General features: G+C 38.7%; 2 protein-coding genes across 3 annotated transcripts in view; one reads left to right on the top strand and one right to left on the bottom strand.

Annotated features, from left to right (window-relative positions):
• LOC100436447 (salivary acidic proline-rich phosphoprotein 1/2) overlaps positions 1 to 23,564 on the top strand; it is a 110,822-nt gene that overhangs the window by 31,369 nt on the left and 55,889 nt on the right. The window lies entirely within an intron of this gene.
• LOC103889445 (salivary acidic proline-rich phosphoprotein 1/2) lies at positions 11,574 to 14,501 on the bottom strand. Its single transcript, XM_054526837.1, is given in 4 exon segments — positions 11,574 to 11,668; positions 12,793 to 13,109; positions 13,472 to 13,507; positions 14,438 to 14,501. Coding segments are annotated over 3 exon segments (399 nt in total). The 3' UTR covers positions 11,574 to 11,668; positions 12,793 to 12,810.

Below are 23,564 nucleotides of genomic sequence, written 5' to 3'. Positions count from 1 at the left end.
ATTGCCTATATCTCTAGGGGCACTATCATTAGTCAACTCCTGAGAAGAAAATGATGATAAGAAGACACTGGAGAACTGAACAATTCCACAAGAGAAAGAGAAAAGTTCATTGAGAATAAATTGGGATTTACCTGACATTGTGGAGAGAATGTCATCCTGGATGACATGTAGAAAAGATGCATATGATGAAGAGAAAAGTCATTTCGTGAATCTTTCAGGGCTCACGGTGTTGTACAGAGAAAAACGTCTTCTGACCACACCCTGTGCATCCCCTAAGGTACCTCATCAGCCACCATCTGTAAAGCTGCTGGAAGAGGAGGAAGATGTCTGGGGAAGAAATATTGTTGCTGCACTGAGCATCACCCATGAGCTCAACATAGAAGAGCCCCTTTGTGTCCTCCCTGATGCCTCAAGCTTTAATGCTAATTTAGTTAAACTGCTTTGAGGATTTGAATGTCGTATTTGGGGATTCTCTGCCCTCTTTCTTCTGTAAACACATTGCTTATGTTCACATACTTTCTCAATAGGTGCAACCAGGAATAAGCACTTGGATACAATCTTACACATAAACCTCACAGCACATTGAAATACGACATGTGGGGGAGGGAAAAACAAAAATATTTCACATTGATTATTCTCTATCACTTTGTAGACAGAGACAAGTGTTTTATCCAGTTCTCTGTCTCTGCAGTAGCTCTGATGTGTGTTTATCTCCTTCACTGATGCTGATCCACTGTACAGCAAGGCCACCATCATCCCTGTCTACTGAGATCAGTACAGGATCTTCACAGCTGCACTTCCTTGAATCTGCCTTGCATTCTCCACTGCATCCTTCACAGCACAGTCCTAAGTCTCTATAAATGCAAATCTTACTCTGTCATTCCTCTGGTAGAAATTCTTTATTAGGTGCTATTTGTGTATTAAATAAATTATAAGACGTTGGTGTGAAATGCAGGCACAACAGGTCTTCTGATCCTAGGCATGAGAACTCTGCAGTCTAATCTGTTTTCTCATCCTCCCCTCTTTGCTCCACTATCCCCCTCTAAAGTGTGAGCTCCTAAGCCCCAAGCAGAGTCACAGCATCATCTCCCAATTTTTCTTATCTTCATTTAAGCTCTGAGCTGAGCTCAAGGCCAGCAGGGCCACTGACAGCAGAATCAGCAGCATCTTGCAGGAGACTGTGGAGTTGCTCCCAACTTTGTGCTGGGAGAAACATGGAAGTTCCCTTTATACAGACAAGCAGAACAATGGCACTTTTGAGCTCCCTACTGGGTGGTCATCACCATTTGACAGACTGGGTTCTGCTTTCCTCACTGCAGGTCCAGTGTATCCCTTATTTCTCTTCGAGCCTTTAGCACAGCAGGAAGCGTTGGGTAGGATGTTGTTTGTGTCTCATTTCTAAAAGGTACAACTATGACTTGAACAGAAGTTTTGAAGGACCTCAGTGCAAGCAATCAGCTCAGTGTCAGAAATGAACTTTAGACATTTTTTGATTTTCAGTCTGTTTAGTAAGACTGTTTTTTGATTTTCCACCACGCTTTTCATTTCTCTGTGTGTGTGTTTGGGCAGTAATCCTACGGCCAACAGTGCAGATGGTTAAGATCTCTGGATCTGATTATAGCCTACTTCCACCTCTTATGATGTGTGTTTACAGATAGTTTCACATTTAGCAAAAATTTTGGTGTGATAGAGATCAGTCTGCTTATCTGTGAGATGTGTGAAGACAACACACTCCTGAGCACACATAGATGACAGAAAGCTGCCCTACAGCCTGCTCAGGCTATCAAAATTATCTAAACTTCTGTGGCTCTCACTCCACTCAGGGAAGGCTTGGAGTTGTGCAACACAGGAAGGCTAAAATTTTGTACTTTCAAAGTATGTTTAGGGGTTATTAAAACAAAACTGAGCACAGAAACTACTGGGGAATTTCTAGACCTGAACAAACTGAATACACGGTTCCTTGAGTGAGCCACGCATTCTCATGTCACTAAGACCTCCTTCATGATCTCCCCTTTCTCTGGAACATTCTATAAAATTCAAATTCCACTTTATTTCTTCTAGGAAATACTTTGAATCTCTGCCACTCCTAATTAAGTGGCCACAATTATACATAGCAGTAAGATAACGAGATACTCCCAACAAATCGTCTCTTGCATTGTATTGGTCTTCTGGTTTTTAGCCAACATTTGTGTTGCCTGTTTTCTCAGGTTGTTGTTCCACATAGAGGATTTTTTTTTCTACAACATTCTGATACCCATTCCTCCTCACTCTCATTCTGATACTTGATATTTCATATTCTGAGTCAACCTCACTATGTGTATTTTTCTTCTTATATCTGTTTCCCGCCCCCCCCCCCCCCAGTGAATTTTGGAAGACATCCTTTATTTTACCATCTAAGTAATGATGTATGGTACGCCTCATGACATTTGTTTCATTTGAGTCTGTATAATTTTGTCATAAAGTGTTGTGTTTCCAAAAAATCATCAGGGTCCTGCATTGATCCCTCTTTTTTTCAGCCACTGATTCTTCTGTTAAACCTAATAGTTCCCTCACCATCAATTCTTGAAAGATACACGTTAGTCAGTATCACCAGGTGCCACTTACCATTTCAGATCTTGTGTAGGTCTTCTGCCACTGTTCACTTTTTGTGCGCAGTTAGTGATAATTTCAGGATAGCTTGGTTGCAAGCATAGCTGGGGGCCCATGTGACCTGAATTCCTAAAGACAGGCCCCATGACAGGTGTGGATGAGTGGATCCTAGGCTATGCATATGAGGGTCTGGTCTGGCCCTTCTGAAGGGTTGCAGATAGTAGTACAGGAAGGTTTCCTAATACAATAGGCTTTGCTACAGATAACTTTGTCCTTGCATGGGGCCCTGGCAGATTGGTATTTTTCCTGGCATAATTATAGACATATTTGAAGAGGGAATATATTATTAATTGGCAATGCTTCTCTGGCTCTGTGGGAAGTGGATCGGTTCTAACTGTGCTTTATGAGTTTTGTCTTAGGTGGAGAGTAGATGCTTGGACCTAGCAGGTCCCACTGTGTTACCGGGATTATTGTCTCTGGTTTCACCAGACGTTGCTTTACATAGGAACTGACGGTGAGCAGTCCCGCCTAGGAAGCTTAAAGTAGACCATCAGGTATAAGAGGAAGGTCAGCAAAGAACAAAGGGAAGTTCTAGGGAGACACTGCCTCATATTCTCTGCAACTGAGGAAGCTGAAGTTCTGGTGCAAGACAGACTACCTTGACTGGAGAGTATAGAAAGAGAAGGTGATGCCTCCAAATGTCACTCAGCTCAGGCCTTTTCCCCAGCCTTCTTCAAAATCAACAATGAGTAAAAGTGATCAGAGGATCAGGAAAGAGTAAATATCAGCTATGCACTCAACAGGCATAACAAAAACAGAGGTGATGGAAGAGCTGAAAGGGACACTGTCTGAGAGTGAGAGTGGCTTAAAGAGAGAAGCAGGATCACAGCAGGATCTTGGGCAACTGCAGGTAAGTAGAGGCCTTCAGCAATCCACTTGCCTTCTAATACAGATGTTCATATTTTGAGATCGTGATGGTTCAATTTTCATACAAAATTTGTCAGAAATGAAATTCAGCCCATAACACCTCCCAATCTGTTCTTAGTCACTGGCAGGTGTTCACCCAGTTGTTCAAAAATCCTCACTCCTTCCAGGCACTGCCTATTAGTGGGTCAATTACTTTCACTTTCAAAATGTGTCCCAAATATGACCACTTGCATAATCTTTACTAGAAGGTGACTATTCAGCCCATGTTGCTCTCTTCTGAAGGACTTTAACAGCCCCCTCACTGGTCTTGGTAACATTCTTTGCCTGGCACATTCCATATCAGCTTTTCTCTCAACAGTCAAAGTGATCTTTTAAAAGTAGAAATTAGATCATAACACCCTTGTGCTTCAAATGCTCTTGTGTTTTCTTTCTGCACTTGTGATAAGATACAAATTTCATGCCTGCGCCCTCTCATACCCACATGTCTCTTTCTTTCTTCAAGACTAGGAAGCTCTCTGAATAAGACAGAAAGCAAAATCTTCAACTGTACCATATACTAGTTTGCCTGGAACACTAAAGACTGACTTCTATGGAAAGATAAAAATGACAGTAGATAAACTGCTACTTTTGAAAGAGTGAGTTGCAGTTAGTCCTTGTGGTCTGGGAAGAGTTCACATGAATAGGAAGAATTATTGGGTTCATTGCATCAACTAACCATTCTGATAATACAGTTAGCAAATCGACACACTTGTTTTTGAGACTTCAACTTTGCTTTGACTTGTCTAAATATTTTGGTTACACTATTATGATGGTTATGTATATTTTTAATTTGATGTTGATGCTTCATAAATAAATATTTCACAATTATTTTAGTGTATTTATATTCTTTCCACCTACATAGCCAAATTGGTTATAATAGGAAATATTTATTAAGCATTTACTATAGGCCATTTAACCTTCAGAACCATTTTTTATGGAAACATGATTATTATTATTTTCTTAATTTTCTAGATGAGATGACTTAGGTGCATGCGTAGGGTTTGTATAAAGGTAGCAAGTAGACTGGAAGGCTGTCAGTTCTCAGAGCTGAGTTCTTGCTTACTGTGCTCCACTGGTGACTTGCTCTTCACTAGAAAGTGAGATGGAATGAGGTCCAGAGGACAAACACAAGTTACAATTAGAAGATTTGTAAGGTTATATTTTCCTAAGACTTTCACAGGTGAGATGAGAAAAAATATTTTTTCCTGAGTGAATAGGTTTGTTTTAAATCATAAGCACAATTACAAAGTTTCTAGTATTGTGCTCTCCACTTGCCTTCATATAAAGATACTCATACAGATGAATCCCTTTTCATTCTAATTTCTAAAACTCTGTCAGTGTAGATCCTGCATGTGCTTTCTTTTTTTTTTTATTATACTTTAAGTTCTAGGGTACATGTGCACAACATGCAGGTTTCTTACATATGTATATATGTGCCACGTTGATGTGCTGCACCCATTAACTCGTCATTTACACTAGGTATAACTCCTAATGCTATCCCTCCCCTCACCCCACCCTACAACAGGACCCGGTGTGTGATGTTCCCCTTCCTGTGTCCAAGAGTTCTCATTGTTCAATTCCCACCTATGAGTGAGAACATGCGGTGTTTGGTTTTTGTCCTTGCAATAGTTTGCTGAGAATGATGGTTTCCAGCTTCATCCATGTCCCTACAAAGGACATGAACTCATCCTTTTTTATGGCTGCATAGTATTCCATGGTGTATATGTGCCACATTTTCTTAATCCAGTCTATTGTTGTTGGACATTTGGGTTGGTTCTAAGTCTTTGCTATTGTGAATAGTGCTGCAATAAATATACGTGTGCATGTGTCTTCATAGCAGCATGATTTATAATCCTTTGGGTATATACCCAGTAATGGGATGGCTGGCTCAAATGGTATTTCTAGTTCTAGATGCCTGAGGAATCGCCATACTGTCTTCCACAAAGATTGAACTAGTTTACAGTCCCATCAACAGTGTAAAATTGTTCCTATTTCTCCACGTCCTCTCCAGCACCTGTTGTTTCCTGACTTTTTAATGATTGCCATTCTAAATTGTGTGAGATGGTATCTCATTGTGGTTTTGATTTGTGTTTCTCTGATGGTCAGTGATGATGAGCATTTTTTCATGTGTCTGTTGGCTGCATAAATGTCTTCTTTTGAGAAGTATCTGTTCATATCCTCTCACCACTCCTATTCAACTTAGTATTGGAAGTTCTGGCCAGGGCAATCAGGCAGGAGAAAGAAATAAAGGGTATTCAATTAGGAAAAGAGGAAAACAAATTGTCCCTGTTTGCAGATGACATGATTGTATATCTAGAAAACCCCATCATCTCAGCCCAAAATCTCCTTAAGCTGATAAGCAACTTCAGCAAAGTCTCAGGATACAAAATCATTGTGCAAAAATCACAAGCATTCTCATACACCAATAACAGACAAACAGAGAGCCAAATCATGAGTGAACTCCCATTCATAATTGCTTCAAAGAGAATAAAATACCTAGAAATCCAACTTACAAGGGATGTGAAGGACCTCTTCAAGGAGAACTACAAACCACTGCTCAACGAAATAAAAGAGGATACAAACAAATGGAAGAACATTCCATGCTCATGGATAAGAAGAATTAATATTGTGAAAATGGCCATACTGCCCAAGGTAATTTATAGATTCAATGCCATCCCCATCAAGCTACCAATGACTTTCTTCACAGAATTGGAAAAAAATACTTTAAAGTTCATATGGAACCAAAAAAGAGCCTGCATTGCCAATTCAATCCTAAGTCAAAAGAACAAAGCTGGAGGCATCACGCTACCTGACTTCAAACTATACTGCAAGTCTACAGTAACCAAAACAGCATGGTACTGGTACCAAAACAGAGATATAGACCAATGGAACAGAACAGAGCCCTCAGAAATAATACCACACATCTACAACTATCTGATCTTTGACAAACCTGACAAAAACAAGAAACTGGGAAACAATTCCCTATTTAACAAATGGTGCTGGGAAAACTGGCTAGCCACATCTAGAAGGCTGAAACTGGATCCCTTCCTTACACCTTATACAAAAATTAATTCAAGATGGATTAAAGACTTAAATGTTAGACCTAAAACCATAAAAACCCTAGAAGAAAACCTAGGCAATACCATTCAGGACATAGGCATGGGCAAGGACTTCATGTCTAAAGCACCAAAAGCAATGGCAACAAAAGCCAAAATTGACAAATGGGATCTAATTAAACTCAAGAGCTTCTGCACAGCAAAAGAAACTACCATCAGAGTGAACAGGCAACCTACAGAATGGGAGAAAATTTTTGCAATCTACTCATCTGACAAAAGGCTAATATCCAGAATCTACAAAGAACTCAAACAAATTTGTAAGAAAAATACAAACAACCCCATCAACAAATGGGCAAAGGATATGAACAGACACTTCTCAAAAGAAGACATTTATGCAGCCAACAGACACATGAAAAAATGCTCATCATCACTGGCCATCAGAGAAATGCAAATCAAAACCACAATGAGATACCATCTCACACCAGTTAGAATGGCGATCATTAAAAGGTCAGGAAACAACAGGTGCTGGAGAGGATGTGGAGAAATAGGAACACTTTTACACTGTTCTTGGGACTGTAAACTGGTTCAACCATTGTGGAAATCAGTGTGGCGATTCCTCAAGGATCTAGAACTAAAAATACCATTTGACCCAGCCATCCCATTACTGGGTATATACCCAAAGGATTATAAATCATGCTGCTATAAAGACACATGCACACGTATATTTATTGTGGCACTATTCACAATAGCAAAGACTTGGAACCAACCCAAATATCCAACAATGATAGACTGGATTAAGCAAATGTGGCACATATACACCATGGAATACTATGCAGCCATAAAAAAGGATGAGTTCATGTCCTTTGTATGGACATGGATGAAGCTGGAAACTATCATTCTCCGCAAACTATCGCAAGGACAAAAACCCAAACACCACATGTTCTCACTCATAGGTGGGAATTGAACAATCAGAACCCTTGGATACAGGGTGGGGAACATCACACACCGGGGCCTGTTGTGGAGTGGGGGGAGGGGGGAGGGATAGCATTAGGAGTTATACCTAATGCTAAATGGTGAGTTAATGGGTGCAGCACACCAACATAGCACATGTATACATGTGTAACAAACCTGCACTTTGTGCACATGTACCCTAGAACTTAAAGTATAATTAAAATAAATAAAATAAAATAAAATAAAATAAAATAAAATGAGGTTGATTGTATTTCTTTAAATTCTTGCTCTCCCACTTGGTGTATCCTTTGCAAAACATGCTCCCTGCAGATTGGTGTCCTCCCTCAGTATTTGTAGGGTTTCTACTTCCCAATATGGCATGAATGGTAAGTGTTAACTATGTCTTCCTTACTTTACAACACATGGAAAGGTCAGGAAAATTCTCACGTTTGACTACAATAGCAAGCAGCAGCTTCATGGCCCAAATCCATCTGGTCATTTCTGCTAGTGTCATCAAATAAGCATAAGATCAACAAGGCCTCTCTCTTGTTTTTCAAAATTTCTTCATGTCTCTCTTTCTAAAATGTGGGTTCCAAACCAATCCATAGACTCTTATCAAAGGCACAGCTCAAGGAAAAGTCATCAGTTTTTCTGATGCATTGAACATATTCTTCAGTTGTAAATGCTAAAGCCAAATGGCTCTGAAACAGGAGGACCACTTTAATATTATGTCTCACTCCTGACTTTTTTGGAAGCCCCAGAGTAGTTTCTTCTCACAGTAACATGGTTGTCCGGACAGTATGTGAATATCTTATTGAAGGCACAAGAAGCGGGAGAGAGGATAAAGAATTATACCAAAAGAAATTAAGCCACTTGGCTAAGGTCACTGTAGTAAATGAGGAAGGATGAGGCTGATCTTTTGAACATTGCTTCTCTTCCCCTGATAATGCCAGTTTAACGGGATGTTGTTGTTGTAGTTTTCAGTGTAGAAAACTACAGCAAATTTTTCATTAGCCATAAGTGTCACTCTGCTCTCCACCACAAAGAAGACTCTGAAAATTAGAACAAGGCTACCACTAAATCACAGGAGGTTGAGTCATTTTTGGAAACTAGAGAAGCATAGGATGTACCCTGCTGAGGCACTGAATTATACAAGGATGGCAGAAGGACATTTCTTAGCTGTTCTCGTTTGAATGTGGGCTCAATAATTATTCACTGGACTTGACTTATGAAACTGGTTTTTCTGTTATGAGGGAATGGATTCTCAGTTGCCTTGTGTTAATACCATAGTAATTTTATTCCTCTCTGAAACTTTATAGGTGGGCATCACTTTACACTAAAAAGACAGAGGCTACACAAAAGCATGAAAGAATCTGTGGCAAATATATGTTTTCCTATTGCTGCAATAACACATTACCACAAACTCAGTGGGCTTCACAGAACATGAACTTATTACCTTACAGCTTCGTTGCTCAGGATTCTGAAATGGGTCTCACTGGGTTAGATCAACATGTCAAGGCTGAGTCCCTTTCTGGAGTCTCTAGAGAAGAACCCATTTTTTGCCCATATTCCTTGGCCCTCTTCCATCTTCTATGCCAGCAATAGCCGGTTGAGCTTCCCATCACATCACCTCACACTGGCACTGACTCTTCTGCATTTAATGAGCTTGTGGTTACAAGGAGTCCACCTGAATAATGCAGGATAATCTCTCTAAATTCAGGTCAATTGATTCACAAATGTAATCTCCCTTTGTCATGCAAGTTAACATATTCACTGGTTCTGGGAATTAGGAAGTGTGTGTCTGTGTGTGTGTGTGTGTCTCTCGGAGGCCATTATTCTTCGTTGCACAAACTGGAAGGACATCTTACTCTCCTAGACCTGGTTTGATTCAATGCAGGGTGAAGAGAGTTACCCAGGCTTCTTCCAGGTAGTCACATGAGGGTGCAAATGAATTCATATAAAATTAGATGTAATGGAAATATTTGTACTTTAAAGTACATATCTATGCAATAGTATAAGTCAGAAACTGAAATGGCAGAAATTTACTTTTAATAACCATTTATACTTAATGTAATTGTTGGTATTTCTGAGACATTTTTGTTTTTCATATTTGTAATACTTTTGTTTTCTTTTTCCCGATCTCCTATGGATGCCTTAAGAATGTTTTCTGATTCCATTTTACTTGATCTGTAAATTTTTTGCATGACTCTCTATACAGCATTGTTAGTGGTTGCTCTGTGTTATGTAACTATGAAAAACATAGTTTTTCACAGTCTAGTGGTGTACACATTTTACCATATTACGTGAAATATAGAAAAATTGCTTCTTGTCTTCTTAACCACTCCTGTTTGTAATAGAATCATATTAAATATATCTCTACATGCATTTAGCCTCACAGTAAGTGTTGTCATTTTTGCTTTGACATAATTTATTGTCTTCCAAGTTTGCAGCTCAGAAATCTGAACTGGGTCTCAATGGGTTAAATCCATGTCTCAAGGTTGAGTTCCTTTCTGGAGGCTCTAGAGAAAAATCTCACTATCTTGCCGCATTCCTTGGCCATCTTCCATCTTTAAAGCTAGCAATGGCCAGTTGAGCCATTTGAAACTCATGCAGAAAACTCGAGAAGGAAAGAAAGATATTTTGTATTTACCTACTTTGTATTACCAGTTTTTATTTTTGGTTTATTGTCATTACTGTTGTTGTTGTTGTTATTCATTATTGACCTTCCAAAAAGTCCTCTTCTATCTTTTCTTTTATGATTAGTGACCTTCACAGAGCCATTTTATGGGATAGGTTTGTTGGAAAGAAATTCTCTTAGAATTTTTTTTCTTTTCTGTCTTCCAAGAATGCTTGGATTTTCCTTTTATTATTGGTGAGTACTTTTGCTGGACGTAAATATCTGGTTGAAATTTTTTTTCTTTCCACACTTTAATATTTAAAGATTGATATTATATGAGCAACATTTCACTATATTCACTAACACATTCCTAAGTTGTTAGATTTCAAAAGCCAGCATTTCTAATTGTCATAATCAAATTTCCACTTTAAATATCTACCAATATAGACAACATACAAGCAGGTACTAACTATTTTTCAATGAAGAGAACTACTTGGACTTTTACAAATAGCCTGGTAAAAAGAAAATGCTAAAAAATATATGAGTAGACAAAGTGATCCTATTTTGTTTGAAAGCTTAGAAAAAAACAATGTCAGAGACTATTGTACTTAGATTTTTTCACAAAGAAATCTTAAAATTGGTAACTTGGAGCATTTAATTCCTCACAATTTCATGTCTGATCTTCTTAAAATCATTATTGGGGAGCAGACATGACAATCTCCATTAGTTTTTTATGTATGTGATCTGCTTAGTCTTCATCCATTAGGGGAGCTATTTTTATTATTCTCATTTTAGAAGAGGAAATTGAGGCTCTGAGACTTGTAAGTAGCTGCCTAAGAGTCCAGAGCTAGCAAGAAAGAGGTCTTAAACTAAAATCTGAGAGACTCCAAATCCTTTGCCCATTCAAATCATGCTGCCTCCTTGATTAAATCCATTCAGGTTTTCTTAAGAATGGTGAGAATCATAGGCAGGGACAGAACTGATCAGTGATAAAATAGGGGAAAATAGGTCTAGTGGCTTCTAGGGAATACAGGCATAGAACCATACTCATTTCCCTAGAAAACAAAATAAGTTACTCTCTCAAACTTGTTAAAATTTCTCTCAGCTTCTGGGACTTTCTTTCATTGGTACTGTTTTGCTTACATTCATAAGCTGACTGCAATATCAGGAAATGACCCGAAAATAATTGTGCAATTTAAATTAGAGCTACAGAAGACAGAGAAGGAAAGAAACAGCGGAACTCCTTCCCCCGACAGATGACTTAATAAGGATAAGGAGGAGAGAAGCTTGCTGGAAACATCAAGGAGAAGGGGTCCTGGATGTTCGTACAATATGCAAATGGGTCTCAGATTCCAGAGTCCCAAACACTCAGAAGAAGACACCACAATCAGAAATTGCAAGCTGATTATTTTATTGGTATATTGTAGTTAGAGCATGATCACATTATGTTTCAAGGAATTTGAAACACTGTTATCTTCTTATTCACTTCCTGAAAAAGACAAACAAGGAAGATTATAGGCAAGACTTGACATGGCAGGAAATGTCTAATCCCTCATTGGTGTTACTGCAGTGAGGCAGAAGCAAAACCATCCTCTTGCCCTCCATCCCTTCTACAGCCCCTCCTCCTTAATATCATTTTCTTTGTTCACACTTTCTATGCCATTGCACGTAATGTGCTTTAAACTGTTGCTGAGATGAGGAAGAAAAACGATTATTGTTAGGTTGTTCATGCTTTGTGGCTGTTGGATATGTTAAGGGTTATTTTCACAAAGATGGTCACTGCAACATATCCTGTAACAGTGACAGTGTGAAAGCAGCCTCAATGATCAGTGACAGGGATTGGTTAAGTAAATTACGGAACAACCAAATAGCATTGTATATAATTGTAAAAAAAAACTAACCAATAAACACTGAAGAGATCTAAATGAACTCATGTGAAAGCTAAGAAATAAATTTTTCCAATAAGTAAGACACAGATCTGAATATAAAGTGTGGTATTAGTGGTGGGAAGATTATATATAGTTATGTAGCAATAAATATTTCAAAGAGGAGGTTCCGAAGAGTAAAAAGTAGGAGTTTTGGGAAGGGTACAAGGGAGGAAAAATGAATTACTATGTAGCTTGGTACATTTCTGTTCAGTGAGATTAGTTTTTGTTAGCTTAAGCATGCGTGACTCTAAATGTGTTTAAAAAAAATGAGATACCATTTAACAGCTGAAAGTCCGAGGACCATTTAGCAGGAATACTGGACTTGAAAGACTAGTATGAGGCAGGACTGAGCCTCTCCTGAACAAGGAGTGTTCAGGTAAAACTTTGAGTCTTTGAGTTTGAGGAAAGGAAACAGAACGCCAAAGGGAGAACATGATTCTATGTCCTCATTCTCAACCCTATTTCAGAGAGGTAATTTGAAGATAGTGATTCTCAAAATCGGAATTGCCTTCAAGAGATTGTTTAAAAACAAGGTCTTGCTACCCTATCCCAGAATATTTGAACAAAACTCATGAGAAATGTGTTCCAGGACACGAAAATATTAACAGCTTTTCATCATTGGCACAATGAAGTTGAAGAACTGTAGCAGTTGGAGACTTTGATGGATAATAAACTGGAATCGTACCTGTCATTGAATCCTAGATTACTGAGGAGACTGCCCCTGTGGAGGTCCTTGTGGGCGGCCCCCTTGGGGAGGTGGTCCCTGGGGTCTTCCATGAGGAGGTGGGGGAGGACGTTGCTGATGGCCTCCCTGTTGGGGTGGTCCTTGTGGCTTTCCTTGAGGACGTGGTGGACCTTGTTGCTGCTGGCCTCCTTGTTGGGGTGGTCTCTGCTGAGGGCCATCATCCTGGTTCCCATCACCAGCAGAGGGTTGAGATTGCTGTCCTCCCAAAGGTGGTCCCTGACGCTCCTCATCTAGGAACTGCTCAGAGTCTCCTCCATCTGTGTGAGTTGAAACAAGAAGAGCTGAGCTCAGTGCTGGAAAACCCTCCTGTCTTCATACTTCTCTGTCTTCACCACACGGCCGGCCCCTCTCTCCCTGACCTGCCTCTCAACTCCCAACCTCCCCCCTTCCCAATGCTTCCTGATTAGAACTCCTTTTAATCCACAAGAGGGTGATGAAAAATCAAATTTCTTTACTCATGGTCCCAGAATCAAGGTTGGGAGAAAACTGTTTATATCTCTGGGGCACTGATATTAGCCAATTCCTGACAAGAAAATGATGATAAGAAGACACTGGAGAACCGATCAATTTTTCAGGGAAAAATGGAGATGGAGTTTACTGAGAATTTATTGGGATTTACCTGATATTACGAGGGGAACATCCTCCTGGCTGACATCTAGAAAAGAAGTACAGGATGATGGGAAAAGTTACTTCATGTATCAATCAGGGCTCATAGTGTTCTATGAGGATAAAGGACCTCTGATCACACCCTGTGCATCCCCTTTGTGATCTCATCAGCCACTCTCTGATGCTACTACAAGTGGAAGAAGATGTAAGGGGTAGCAGGATTGTTACTACGCTGAGCATCAACTAAGAACTCAACATAGAAGGGCCCGTGTTTGTCCTTTTATGATTCTGCAAGGCTTAGTGCTTATTTAGTTAAATTGCTCTGAGAATTTCAATGACATACTTGGGGATTCTTCTGCACTCTTTCATCTCTAAATATGTTGCTAATGTTTGCAAGCTTTCTCAATAGGAGCCACCAGACATAGCCACTTAGAAGCAATCTTACACATGCCATTCCCAGCACATTGAAATACTACATTCAGGAGAGAGAAAAATGACAATGTTTCACTCTGGTTATTCTCTAACTCTATGTAGACAGAGACAAGTGTTTACCCAATTCTCCGCCTCGGCAGTAGCTCTGACATGTGTTTATCTCCTTCATCGATGCTCATCCACTGTACAGCGAGGCCACCATCATCCCTGTCTACTGGGATCAGTACAGGATCTTCACAGCTGCACTTCCCTGAATCTGTCTTTCATTCTCCACATCCTTCCCAGCAGTCCCATGTCTCTATAAATGCAAATCTCACTCTCTCACTCCCCCGGTACAAATTCTTTATTGGGTTCTATTTGTGCAATCAATAAATTATGAGGCCCTGATGAGGAATGAAGGCACAAGAGGTCTTCTGATCCTTGGCATGAGAACTCTTCAGTCCCATCTGTTTTCTCATCCTCCTCTCTTCCCTCCACTTTCCCCGTCTATAGCTTTCACCCATAAACCCCAATCAGAGTCACAATATCTTCCCCAAATTCGTCTTACCTTCATTTGAAGCCTGAGCTGAGCTGAAGGCCAGCAGGGCCACTCACAGCAGAATCAGAAGCATCTTGCAGGAGGCTCTGGTGTCACTCTCAACTTTGTGCTGGGAGAAATGTGGCAGCTCCCTTTATAAAGAAAGACAAGCAGGACAATCGCACATTTGAGCTCCCTAGTGGGTGGGCATCCTCACCTCAGAGACTGGGTTCTGCTTTGCTTACTTCAGGTCAAGTGTATGCCTCATTTCTTTTGGGACTCTAGCCCAGCAGGAAGGGTTGGGTAGGATGTTGTTTGTGTCTAATTTCTAAAAGGTACAACTATGACTTGGACAAATGTTTTGATGGATCTGTGTCCAAGCAATCAGCACAGTGTCAGGACTGAACTTTAGAGGTCATTTGTTTTTCAATCTGTTTGGAAAGACTGCTATTCTGCTTTCCACTGTGCTTTTCATTTGTGTGTATGTGAGTTTGTGTGGGTGTGTCGGGGGTAGGCAGCAATCCTACAGCTAACAGTGAAGATGGTCAATATCTCTGACTCTTTTTACAGCCTATTTCCATCTCTCTTTATGTGTGTGCATGGACATTTGTATATTCAACTAAATTTTTCGTGTAATGGAGATGCTCTCTGCTTATCCATGAGATGTGTGAGGACAGCACACTGCTGGGCACACATAGATGACAGAAAGCTGCCCCGCAGCCTGCTCAGGCTACAGGAACTTTCCAAACTCTGTGGATCTCACTAGATTTAGGCAAGCCTTGGTGCTGCACAACACGTGCAAGCTAAAAAATTTGTATTTGAAAAAATATCTTTAGGGGTTATTAAAGCAAAATTGAACACAGAAACCATCAAGGAATTTCTAGACCTGAACAAACTGATACATGGTTCCCTAAGTGAGCCAAACGATGTCATATAGCTAAGACCTCCACTTTCTCCAGAATATTCTATAGAATTCATCATCTACTTTATTTCTTCTAACAAATACCGTAGTCTTCATCACTAATAACTAAGTGGCCATACTTATATATTCAACTTGATGATTTGTAATGCCTATCCAAGCCTCAAATGCCTTGATTGGTCGTCTGTTTTTTACTCAGTATTTATGTCACCTGTTTCATCAGACTGTTATTTCACACAGAGGATTTTTTCTATAATATTCTAATACTAATTCTTTCTCATTCTCTTTCTTACATTTATTTGTTGATATTTTATATTCTTACATTTATTTGTTGATATTCTTACATTTATTTGTTGATATGTGTAATTTTCTTCCTATATAGTTTTTTTCTCCCCAAATGACTTTTGGGAATGACATTTATTTAATCTTCTAAGTAATGGTGTATTATACACTTCACTACCTTTATTTTCATTTTTGTCTCTACAATTGGACAATAAACTATTAAGTTTCCAAAAAGTCCTTTCAGGGTCCTGGATTGGTAGCTCTCTTCTCAGCTGCTGATTGCTCTGTGATACCTAGAAATTCCCTGTTCATCAATTCATAAAATAAAATATTCACTATCACCAGCTGCACTTTCCATTTCAGACCTTGAGTAGGTCTTGTGTAATTTTTCACTTTCTGTGCATGGCTAGTCTTTATTTGAGGATAGCTTGGTTGGAGGCATGGCTGAGAGGCCATGTGACAGAAAATCATAAAGACAAGGCCCTAGACGGGTGTGCATGAGCGGATCCTGTGCTGGGCATACGAGGGTCTGGTCTGGCCCTTCTGAAGAGTTGCAGATAACAAAACAAGAAGGCTTCCTAATAGATTAGATTTTTCGACAGACAACAATGTTCTCATAAGGGACCCAGGCAGATTGGTATTTTCCCTGATATAAATATAGACATATTTGAAGTGGGAATGCATTCTTAATTGGCAATTCTTCTCTAGCCCTGTGGAAAGTGGATCAGTTTTAGCTGGGCTTGATCGGTTGTATCTTAGGCACAGGGTAGTTTCTTAAGCCAAGCAGCTCCCAATGGGTTACTGGGATTATTGTCTTTGGTTTCACCAGATACTGTTTTCCATTAGACCTGGAGATGAGCAGTCCTGCCTTGGTGACTTCAGGTCAACCATCATGTCAAAAAAGAAGGTCAGAGAAAAGGAACAAAGAGGAGTGCCAGGCAGATATTGCCTGATGATGTGGGTAACTGAGAAAGCTGCAGGCCTGGTGAAAGACAGATTTCTCCTTGGCAGCAGAGTACAGGAAAAGAACAGGAAATGCTCCTAAAGGTCGCTCAGCTCAGGTCCATTCCATGACCTTCTCCAATGTCAACAATCAGTGAAAGAGACTAGCATATCAGGAAAGCATAAATACCAGCTATGCTCTCACCAGCCAAATCAAAAGCAGAGGTGATGGAAGAGCTGAAGGGGACACTGTCTGGGAGTGAGTGTGGGTGACAGGTAGAAGTAGGACTGCTGCAGGAGCTTCGGCACCTAGAGTGGGTGGCAGCCCTCAACACCACAATTCCCTTCTACTATGGATGTTCACATTCTGAGGTCCTGAAGCGTCAGTCTTCAACATATGAAATTTTAGGACTCATCTCTCATAACACAACCCAACTTTTTCTCTGTTACTCACAGGTGTTTACCTAGTGGTTCAAAAATCCTCACTCCCTCCAGGCACTACCCATTAGCTTATCTAATTGCTTCCATCTTCAAAATACATCTCAAATGTGTCCACTTGCATGGTCTTTACTAGAAGGTTGTTGTTCAGCCCACGATGCTCTCTCCTGCAGGACTTTAACAGCCTCTACCTGGTCTTGGTAACATTATTCCCCCAGTACATCCCATATCAGTTCCCTCACGACAATCAGAGTGATCATTTAAAAGTAGAAATTAGATCATATCACCTTTGTGCTTCAAACCCCTTGTTTTTCCTTCTGGACTTAGAATAAGGTCCAGATTTCATGCCTCAGCTCTTTCACACCCACATGACTGAATCTTTTTTGAAGACCCGGAAGCTCTCTGAATGGAATAGAAAGTAGGATCTTCTTCAACTTCACCTTGCTTTAGTTTGCCTGGAATACTGAAGGATGGTTTGCCAGGAAAGATGAACATTGGCAGAGGGGATAAACTTCTCCAAGAGTGAGTGAATTGCATTGAGTTGCTTGTGTGGCAGTTTATGTGAATTGGAAGCATTTTCGTATTCATTGTATCAACTAAGCAGTCTGATAATACAGTTAGCAAATAAACACAATAGTCTCTGAGACTTCAGCTTTGCTTTGACTTGTCTAAAACCTTTGGTTTCATTATCATGGTAACCATCTATATTTTTTAATTTGATGTTGATGACCTATTAATATATATTATACATTTCACAATTAATTTAGCATATTTCCATTCTTTCCACCTATCCTAGCCAAATTGGTTATAATAGAAAACATTTTTAAACATTTACTGTATTCCACTTAATCATCAAATCCATTATATTAGGAACATATGATTGTTATCATTACCTTAGTTTTATAGATGACATGACTTAGGTACATAACAATGTTCTTATAAAGGTAGTAAGTGGAATAGAAGGCAGTCAGTACTCGGAGTTTAGTGTGCTCCACTACTCCCTTGCTATTCATTTATTCATTTCATTACTACAATATGAGAGGGAATGAGGTTCAGAAAAGAAACATAAGTTCTGTTATTAGGAGATTATCAAGGTTAAGCTTTCCTAAGACTTTAACAGGTGAGGCAAGAAATATATTTTTCCTGAGGGAATAAGTTTGTTTTAAATCATAAGCACATTTACGCAGGCTTCCAGTAACCTGTTTTCCTCCTTGCCTTCATATAAAGATACTCATACAAATTAATTCGTTTTTTGTGATTATGAAAACCCGGTCAATGCAGATCCTCTATGTGCTTTCTTAATACATGTCACATGCATTTTTGTGCCGAGTCATATTAGCATTGGCAGAACTTGAGCCTATCCTTTGAAATGGACCAAAAATGTTGATTCTCATCACAATGAATGTAAAATTTTAGATGTCTGAGAGAGACTGGCCTGAGATTTGTGTATGAAGGGATAAATCTGTATACCACTTGCACAGATTTCAGTCTTCTGCCTGAGAGTCCCCCTGTGTCCTGGCCCCAGAGCTGGTGTTACCAAAACAGGTCCGGGTCATTGATATTATTACTAAGGTGTTATCTGAGCTCATGGTCTCATGACCAAGAAAATTAAGGAGTGTGGACACAAAAGGGTGAGGTTGGAGCAAAAGTTTAATAAGTGAAAGAAGAAAGCTCTCTGCAGTGGAGAGGGGAGTCAGAGTGGATTGCCACTTTTACGCTTGAATCCACAAGCTTTTATGAGAAACTGCTCTCCAAACACATTCAAAAGCTTGCAGACGGCAAGAAACAACTAAGATCAGAGCAGAATTGAAGGAGATAGAGACACAAAACACCCTTCAAAAAATCCATGAATCCAGGAGCTGGTGTTTTTGAAAACATCAACAAAATTGATAGACCACTAGCAAGACTAATAAAGAAGAAAAGAGAGAAGAATCAAATAGACACAATAAAAAATGATAAAGGGGATATCACCACTGATTCCACAGAAATACAAACTACCATCAGAGAAAACTATAAACACCTCTATGCAAATAAACTAGAAAATCTAGAAGAAATAGATACATTCCTCGACACATATACCCTCCCAAGACTAAACCAGGAAGAATTTGAATCCCTGAAATGACCAGTAACAGGCTCTGAAATTGAGGCAATAATTAATAGCCTACCAACCAAAAAAAGTCCAGTACCAGACAGAATCACAGCCGAATTCTACCAGAGTTACAAGGAGGAGCTGGTACCATTCCTTCTGAAACTGTTCCAATCAGTAGAAAAAGAGGGAATCCTCCCTATGTCAGCCATTGAGTTGGACCATTGTAGATGTTCATCCCATTTGAGCCTTCAGATGACTGTGGTCCCATCCCTCATCTGATGGCTACTACGTGAAATACCACAATGAGAGACTATCCAATAAGCCCAGGCAATTCACAGAATCATGAGGAAAAAAATAATAAACTGCTGTTTTAAGCCTGTAATTTGGGGAATGATTTGTTATATAAAAATAGAAACTTTGAAAAGATGGAGAAATGAGGCTGGGCTCAGTGTCTCACGCCTGTAATCCCAGCACTTCGGGAGCCCGAGGTGGGTGGATCACGAGGTCAGGAGATGGAGACCATCCTGGCTAACACGGCGAAACCCCGTCTCTATTAAAAATACAAAAAATTAGCCGGGCGTGGTGGCGGGTGCCTGTAGTCCCAGCTACTCGGGAGGCTGAGGCAGGAGAATGGAGTGAACCCGGGAGGCGGAGCTTGCAGTGAGCCGAGATCGCGCCACTGCACTCCAGCCTGGGCAACAGAGAGAGACTCCGTCTCAAAAAAAAAAAAAAGAACAGATGGAGAAATGAATAAAAGGAACTTATCACTTTAATCTCAAAGCAAAAAAAGAGAGAAAAGAGAGTGATAACTAGCAAAATTTGTAATAAGACAGTAAAAGCAAGTTCAATGTTATCAGAAATTTTCATGAATTTAAATAAATTTACTTGATCTATCAAAAGACAGAGAATAAATAAGAAAACAAAACACGACTTTGTTCTGCTTTCAAGAAGCATACCTAAAGCAGAAAACCACAGGGACAGAAAATAAATGGATAGAATCTACCACTAACTAATGAGCACAGTGACTGCTAGTTATGCCTAATATCTATTATCCTACCATTTGTTAGTGATAGAATCACACTATTCCCTTGGACAATTTGTGCCACAAAAACTTTCCTATGTGTTTTTTAGTTATGTGAAAGATACATGCTCTTCCACGTGCATATATTCAACTGCTTGTTTATATTTGTCATATTTAACTGAATTATAACTAATAATCACATAACGTTTAAAGTAAACAGCAGTAACAGTTAAAGACAGGTGATTACAGAGTAGTAAGAATAAAACAATTCACTGAAGGCTGGGCATGTTGGCTCACGCCTGTAATCCCCACACTTTGGGAGGCCAAGGCGGGCAGATCACCTGAGGTCAGGGGTTCAAGACCAGCCTGGCCAATGTGGTGAAACCCCCATCTCTACTAAAAATACAAAATATTAGCTGGGCATGGTGGTGTGTGCCTGTAATCCCAGCTACTCAGCAGACTGAGGCAGGAGAATTACTTGAACCCGGGAGGCGGAGGTGGCACTGAGCCAAGATCACACCATTGCACTCCAGCCTGGGCAACAAGAGCGAAACTCCATCTCAAAAAAAAAAAAAAAAAGAAAAAAAAATTCATGGAAAAGATGCAATAATTATGAATTTGGACACACCTAACAATGCATTAGATAAATAGATAAAGCAAAAGCCTCACAAACAGAAACTGAAGAATCCACAAATAATAAGAATGTAAGACACACTTAATAAACTGCCATATCAAGCAGAAGAAAGAATGATATGGAATATTTTAAGAAAGCAATTAGCAAAAATTAATTCAATACTTTTATGTAGAAATCTTTACTTGACAGAAATCTGGACACAAACATTCAAATATACATGAAACATTTACACACCTAAACCAGGTACACTGTAACAAAGAACAGATTCCACAGAATATTACGTAGAATGTAAAGTAGTAAAATGTTAAATCAATCAAAAAAGTTTGAAATTTAAACTATTCTCTATAACTAAGAAAAAGATAAACATTTCTACACAAAAGATAAATGTTTAGAACTCAGCAATGAAAAAGCTTTTCACAATCAAAATGAAAAAACCAGGTAAAGCTAAGAATTCATATCCATTAGTACATGTTTTATAAAAAAGCTTTCCAGATGAATGAGGCACATATTCACCTTCAGTTAAGAAAAATGAACAACAGAAAAATTCAAAGAAGGGTGAAGAATTTAAGAAGGAGCTAATATGTACCTTGCGCTTACTTAGTACATGGTACTGTTCTAAGTTTAGGTGTGCTATTTATTTTATATTTATTCCTAAAAACAGTCTCATTCCCTTTGGTTGATAAAGAATCAGAGGCATGACAGGGTGCTGTGGCACCTGCCTGTAATCCCAGAACATTGGGAGGTCAAGACAGGTGGATGCTTGAGTTCAGGAGTTCGAGACAAACCTGGGCAATATGGTGAGACCCCACCGCCCTCTACAAACAATACAAAAATTAGCCGGGTATGGTGGTGCACATTTGTAGTACCAGCTACTAGGGAGGCTGAGGTGGAAGGATCACTTGAGCCTGTGAGGTCAAAACTACAGTGAGCCAAGATCCCACCACTGCACTCCAGCCCCAGGTGACAGCGTGAGACCTTGTCTCAAAAACTAAACAAACAAAAAACCAAGGGATAGAAAGGTTAAGTAAATTTCCCAAGTCATAGACTCAGCAAAAGGAAAAGTTAGAATTTGTCTGAAGGGCAGTAATTATGCTTTTGGATGTCAACCAAAATAAAAATAGTAAATATATAAATGAATGAATAAATAAATAGAAAATCAAAATATAAGACAATGGTAGCACAAGCAAAATCTTTTAAAGATTAGGAAATTCAAAAGTCTGATGGTACTGATCAAGAAATATGAGAAGCAGAAAAATTGATGAAATGTAGAAAATACTACATAGCAGAGCTTTATATAATCAATGTTCTTAATAATTTTATTCCAAAATTTAAAAACTCAGTTGAAATTGCCAAGTTTTTAACAAGCAAAGGTCAACAAAAATTTATATTAGTAGTAAAAAACTTTAATAAATCAACAATTTCAAAGATTTTGAATGGACTATCAAAATATACACAAGATATCAAATTCAGATGGATTTATAAAAAAGTTTTACTGAGTTTAAAAATGTCATAATTTTTACCTTCTCCAAACTAATTCAGTGAACCTAAATGTTTTATTCTCATTTATTTTAAGAAGTTAAAAAATTACCCTCAAAATGAGTAAAAACAGTACAGGACAGCAAATAATGAGAAGATAGGCAATCAGATACAGGTGCAAAACTGCTAAAAAAAAGTGTAAAAGTAAATAAGTCTCATAATATATACTTAAAATATATTACAAATGAAAAGATTCATTCTAAGAATTTGAAGATAATTTAAAACTAGAAAGTAAATAATTTTAATTTACATAAAATTATCTCAACAGATGTTGCAAAAATGTTTGATCTAATTTAACTCCTAATCAAGATAAATACCCAAACCAAGTTTAAATAGAAGCAACATTTAATAACTTGTATGTCTACTAAACAAATACAGAAGCATAGTTATTAGTGTAACATAGAACTTTTCATTTAATCAAGATTAAGACAAAGATACTTGTTTATTGACAATTTTGTTAGGTAATTTAACTAATACACTTTGACAAAAATATTGTTACATAGGAATTTGGATGGAAATTTAAAGAAATTATATGCTGATAGTAGTAATTCCACCTAGAAAATTTAAAAATCAACAGGAAAACTTTTGAAATAACACAAATTTGACAAGCTTGCTGAGTACAACATCAATATATATGGGCTAAAATTACACCTATTCACCAGCACTGGTCCATTAAAATGTGGAATTAAAAAAATTCCCTTTCTTATTACAAATAAGAACTATATTTTGATTATGACTAAGTCTCACAAAAGTGTTTCATGATGTTATATATTGTGAAATTACATAACTATAATACTTTAGTGAAGGATTTGAACTATATAGATATGCAAAAATTAATTTTCAAAGATGCTGATTATGCTCAAATTAATTCATATATTCAGTATAATTCTAACCAGAATCTTAAAGAAATTTATTTTCAAGTTGACATAATAGTCCTAAATTACACATGAATTAAGTATTCAAAAATAATTCAGACAATTCTTGAAAAAGAAAATTAAGGTAGGGGTATCCAGTAGATAGCAAGATTTATTTAAATTATTTATTTAGTGGCTTATACTTGTAATCCCAGCATGTTGGGAGGCTGAGATGGGAAGATCACTTGAGTTAAGACATTCAAGACCCACTTGAGCAACACGGTGAGACCTTGTCTCTAAAAGCATCAAAAAAGTAGCTGGGTATAGTGGCAACTGTAGTCCTAGATACATCAGAGAATGAACAGGAGGATTGTTTGAGCCCAGGAGGTCAAGGCTGAAGTGAGCCTTAATTGAGCCACTCCAGCCTGGGCTACAGAGCAAG

This window comes from Pongo abelii, chromosome 10 (assembly GCF_028885655.2).
Source record: "Pongo abelii isolate AG06213 chromosome 10, NHGRI_mPonAbe1-v2.0_pri, whole genome shotgun sequence".
NCBI classification, from domain to species: domain Eukaryota; kingdom Metazoa; phylum Chordata; class Mammalia; order Primates; family Hominidae; genus Pongo; species Pongo abelii.
Note: the sequence above shows the minus strand (reverse complement) of the source record. Positions and strands in the feature narration are given on the sequence as shown.